The 5,000-nt window shown below is 41.8% G+C and overlaps 1 protein-coding gene across 2 annotated transcripts in view; it reads left to right on the top strand.

Moving 5' to 3' along the window:
* Positions 1-5,000, top strand: part of Lrp11 (LDL receptor related protein 11) — a 26,241-nt gene that overhangs the window by 3,077 nt on the left and 18,164 nt on the right. For both annotated transcript variants that reach the window (XM_021221393.1, XM_021221395.2), the window contains exon 2: positions 4,104-4,264. In XM_021221393.1, the coding sequence (XP_021077052.1) occupies positions 4,104-4,264 (161 nt within the window). The remainder of the gene's footprint in view (positions 1-4,103; positions 4,265-5,000) is intronic.

Genomic DNA, 5,000 nt, shown 5'->3' on the forward strand with positions numbered 1-5,000 from the left:
CTCTCTCTCTCTCTCTCTCTCTCTCTCTCTCTCTCTCTCTCTCGGCATGAGCAGTAACCACTTATAGTTCATAAATAATACTAAGATTATTTATTGGCAGTGTTGGAGAAAATGTATTGAGACAACTCTGACCGCACACAAATCCCAGATGGATATTTACTTTGGTTGGTTGGTTGGTTGGTTTCCCTTTGGTTTTCCGAGACAGTCGCTCTGTGTAGCAGAGACCTGGCCATCCTGGACTCTTTTCATAGACCTGGCTGACCTCAGACTCACAGAGGTCTGCCTCTGCCTCTCTGGTGCTGGGATTAACACTGGCATCATTCACATCATTTATTTCCTTAGTATGTTTCTAGACATGCCTGCTGCAATGTATGTAGGCAAGACAGAGGCAAATTTGTAGGAGGCTGGTTTTCTTCTTCCATCATGTGGGCCTTGGAGGTGGAATTCAAGTTATCAAGTTTACTGAGCCATATCACTAGCCCTATATACATAAGTATTTTAAAATTAAGCCACAGTCTACTCCATCGTTAGAAAAACTAGAAGCTAAGTTCAGTATTATCTGTCTAGGAGAGAGAAGTCTTCAAATCAGTTAGGTAGAACATTAAAGAAAAATTTTGTACAAGTTCACACACACATACACAAATGTGTGTCAATAAGTAAGGAACTGCAAACAAGAGTCTAGGAAGTATGATCTTAAAATATTAACAGGGTGGTGCACGCCTTTAATCCCCCAGCACTTGGGAGGCAGAGGCAGGTGGATTTCTGAGTTCGAGGCCAGCCTGGTCTACAAAGTGAGTTCCAGGACAGCCAGAACTACACAGAGAAACCCTATCTCAAAATAAATAAATAAATAAATAAATAAAATAAAATAAAATAAAATAAAATATTAACAGAGCTGAGGGTCGGTTGGACAAAAGTAAATGAACAAAGGATTCAAGGAAACAGTTTCCTGGTGAAGACCTGCAGTTGATAAACACAGGAAATGGCCTTAGCTATCACATTTGAGGATTTCTGTTCAATCCCCCAGTACCATCAGAAAGAGTGAAGGAAAAAAATCAAATGTAAATGTCAGCTTACACTTACTAAATTGTAAAACAACAACAACAACAACAATAAAAAAACATAACTTGGCACACATGTGAGAAACTGTACACGCGTGGACATTGACAGTGTAAACTGGTACCAACCTCTTAGAAACCAACTAGGAAACAATGTATCAGAGATTTAAAATATCCATTCTTCTAGGGTGGTGGTTCTCAGCTTTCCTAATGCTTTAGTACAGAGCCTCATCTTGTGGTGACCAGCCCCACCATAAAGTTATCTTTGTTGCTACTTCATAACTGTATTTGCTACTGTTATGAAACCTAATGTAAATAGTTTTGGAGCTAGAGGTTTGCCAAAGGGGTCATGACACACAGGATGAGAACCACTGTTCCAGTTTTTTGTTTTTGTTTTTTGTTGTTGTTTGTTTTTGTCTTTTAAGGAAAATAATCTGTGCTGGAGAAACAGTATGAGCAATAACATGATAATTGTGGCATTATTTATGGTGATAAATGCTTCATTCAGACTGACAGTGGATGTCAAGTGAGGGGATGCTGGTAGGGCACTTCACACTACATGGTACAAATAACTTACCAGGAAGGGGCAGCAAAGGTGCATTCACTTCACACCAGCACTCTGGAAGCAGGGGCAGGGGCAGGGGCAGGGGCAGGGGCAGGGGCAGGGGCACTCTCTGAGTTCTGGGCCATCCAGGTCTATGAAGAGAGTCCAGGATAACTGAGGGCTCTGCTACACAGAGAAACTCTTTCTCAGAAAAAAGGAGAAAGAAAGAGAGGAGGAGGAGAGGAAGGAAGGAAGAAAGAAAGGAAGAGAGAGAAAGGAAAGAAGGAAGGAAAAGATATATAAATTATATAATATATAGCATATATTTTATTATATATTATAAATATATAGTTGTTATAAAATTGTTTTATTTACTTAATTTTAAAATTAATTTTATTAATTTAATTAATTAATATATTTAGTAGTAGTAGTAGTAGTAGTAGTATTTTATTTGATCATCACTATCCAATGGGAAAGATAGATGGGACTCCATGTACTTAAGATAATGAGAATCGTACTGGAATTATGGATATGTTTTTTTTCTTCAATGATGCAATTTAAGAAATGATTTATTCTCCAGCCTGAAAGGAAAAACAAGCCCAGAAAGGCGGGATGCCTTCCCTCCAGGTATAGGCCTGTCTTCCCCTCTCTGGCCCCGCCCCGCTCCTCTCCAGCTCCTTACTCCCTGCTCCTGTAGCTTGTTTTTGATTCCCCAGCCAGTGTGTATCCTCTGCACCACTTGGCACAGATTCAGAAGGCCTCTCAGGAAAGCTCCACTCACAGCAGGGTGTTGGGAAGGAGGTCAGCTAACACCTTCCTCTAGATGAAGCCCCCACCTTGCAGCACTCATTCTCAGCGTGAGGGTGGCGAGGCTGACTCACCTCCGTAGGTCTTACCCACTGTGTTTAGTTTCCAAAGCAAATCAATATTCCCACTGTACTTAGCATGCTCAATTACATATCTTTATATGAAAACTGGAAATTACATTTATCTCACTCTTGGAGAGCAGTATTATTTGTTTGCTTCCAGGACTGTTTCTGTGTAGATAAGCTCTGGTTTGTTTCAAAATACATTTAACAGTGTAATTAGCCTGACTGGAACTGGGGAGAAATTGTTTTCTCAGAGGTCATCAGAGGTCAAAGTAGACTGTGAGGATTTCCCTGGGCTCAGAAGTCACATCTGTGATGCACTTAAACGCCGGTCGTGACTTTTCTTCAGGAGAGGCAAGATTAATTTGTTTCCTGACAAGATATTTCAGTGTTTTCCTGATTCTTCCATGTAAAACCTTTGAATAATATATTTTTTTAGATATTTTCTTTATTTACATTTCAAATGCTATCCCGAAAGTTCCCTATACCCTCCCCCCGCCCCTGCTCCCCTACCCACCCACTCCCACTACTTGGACCTGGCGTTCCCCTGTACTGGGTCATATAAAGTTTGCAAGACCAAGGGGCCTCTCTTCCCAATGATGGCCGATTAAGCCATCTTCTGCTACATATGCAGCTAGAGACACGAGCTCAGGGGGTATTGGTTAATTCATATTGTTGTTCCACCTACAGGGTTGCAGCCCCCTTCAGGTCCTTGGGTACTTTCTCTAGCTCCTTCATTGGGGGCCCTGTGTTCCATCCANTAGCTGATTGTGAGCAACCACTTCTGTGTTTGCCAGGCACTGGCATAGCCTCACAAGAGGCCTCTATATCAGGGTCCCTTCAGCAGAATCTTTCTGGCATGTGCATTAGTATCTAGGTTTGGTGGCTGATGATGGGATGGATCCCCAGATGGAGTTGTCTCTGGATAGTCCATCCTTTCATCTTAACTCTAAATTTTGTCTTGAATAATATTTAAAAAAAAAAAAAAATTGGGAGCTGGAGAGATGGCTCAGTGGTTAAAAGTACTGGCTGCTCTTCCAGAGGGCCTGGGTTCAATTCCCGGCACCCACATGACCATTCACAACTGTCTGTAACTCCAATTCCAGGGGATCTGACACCATCACACAGACACCCATGCTGGAAAAATACCAATGCCTATAACTTAAAAGTAAATCATTACAAAAAAAAATTTTTTTTTTAAATAGAACACTGGGTGCTCTTCCAGAGGCTCTGGTTCAGTTTCCAGCAACCACATGGTGGCTCATAAACATCTGTAATGGGATCTGATACCCTCTAAACAGCTACAGTGTGTGTGTGTGTGTGTGTGTGTGTGTGTGTGTGTGCGCGCATGTGTATGGTTAGTTTTCTATAGCTACTGCAAACAGCTGGCACTCCATATTTCCTCTTCCACGTGTATCATTGCTAAAAGTCCATTTCGGAACAGGACGCTGGTTTATTGTTCGGGTGTATAAAGAAGACACAAGGAAAGTTAGCAAGAAGATGAGATTTCGGTTGATTATTTATTCCCTTTGAGGTTTTTTTTTTTGATGGACTAATCTGCAGACAAGATATTGCTGTTCCTCGGCTGGGGAATCAGAGAGGCATGCCTCTCCTGTCTCTTCTCTTTCACAGATGAGGACGAGCCTCCCATTAGCAAGGCTGGGAAGGATGTGGTTTTACATCTGCCCACAGACGGGGTAGTTCTAGATGGTCGAGAAAGCACAGACGACCACGCCATTGTCCTTTATGAGTGGACGCTGCAGCAGGGTGACCCATCGTCAGTGGACATGAAGGTGACTCTTGTTGCTAACAAAAACTGATGTTTCTGGGAAGTGGTTTTCTGCAATGTCCTTCGTTGTCAGCCCCCAAATGCACATAAACAAGCAGAGTGTGCTTAAAATGGACAAATCATAAAATCAATCATCCTAAAAGTGACTATTGTGTAAAGTCCCTTTGCTGCTCAGTATAAACTGATTGTTTGCTTGGACGCTTGCCAGAGTCTTGCCCCTTCAGCTCAGAGGAAATTACTTAGCTGTGTTTCAATAATTCTGGTTCCTTTTTCAAAAGGTTTTCTTTTTTTCTTAGTATAAGATTTGGGTAGTGGCTAAGTATGATGGCACGTGCCTGTAATTCTAGTACTCAGTGGGTTTAGGCAAGAGGATCACAAGAGAAAGGCCAATCTAGACTATGTCACCAATTCCTGGATTTAAAATTTGCCTAGAAAGTATGAAAGGAAGGAATGTAAAGAGGGAGGCAATAATAACAGAATGAATTCTTTCTTTACATGATCTGGAAGCATTGTACACAGCAGATAATACTATTCATGGACACTGTGCTAGGAAGTGAGATGGGCATAGCATAAGGCTATCCTGATTCCTCTTGCTTTCTTGCTCTCCAACAGATTCCCTTGGCCACAGCTAGATTTGCTGTGGGTGGAAACAAACCATTAGTGAGGGGATGCCTACATATACCAGCCATGAGACAGTTGGAGCCATTTCTAGAGAGGAACACTTTCAGACTAAGTCTCAC

The sequence above is a fragment of the Mus pahari genome, chromosome 21, assembly GCF_900095145.1.
Source record: "Mus pahari chromosome 21, PAHARI_EIJ_v1.1, whole genome shotgun sequence".
In the NCBI taxonomy this organism is placed as follows: domain Eukaryota; kingdom Metazoa; phylum Chordata; class Mammalia; order Rodentia; family Muridae; genus Mus; species Mus pahari.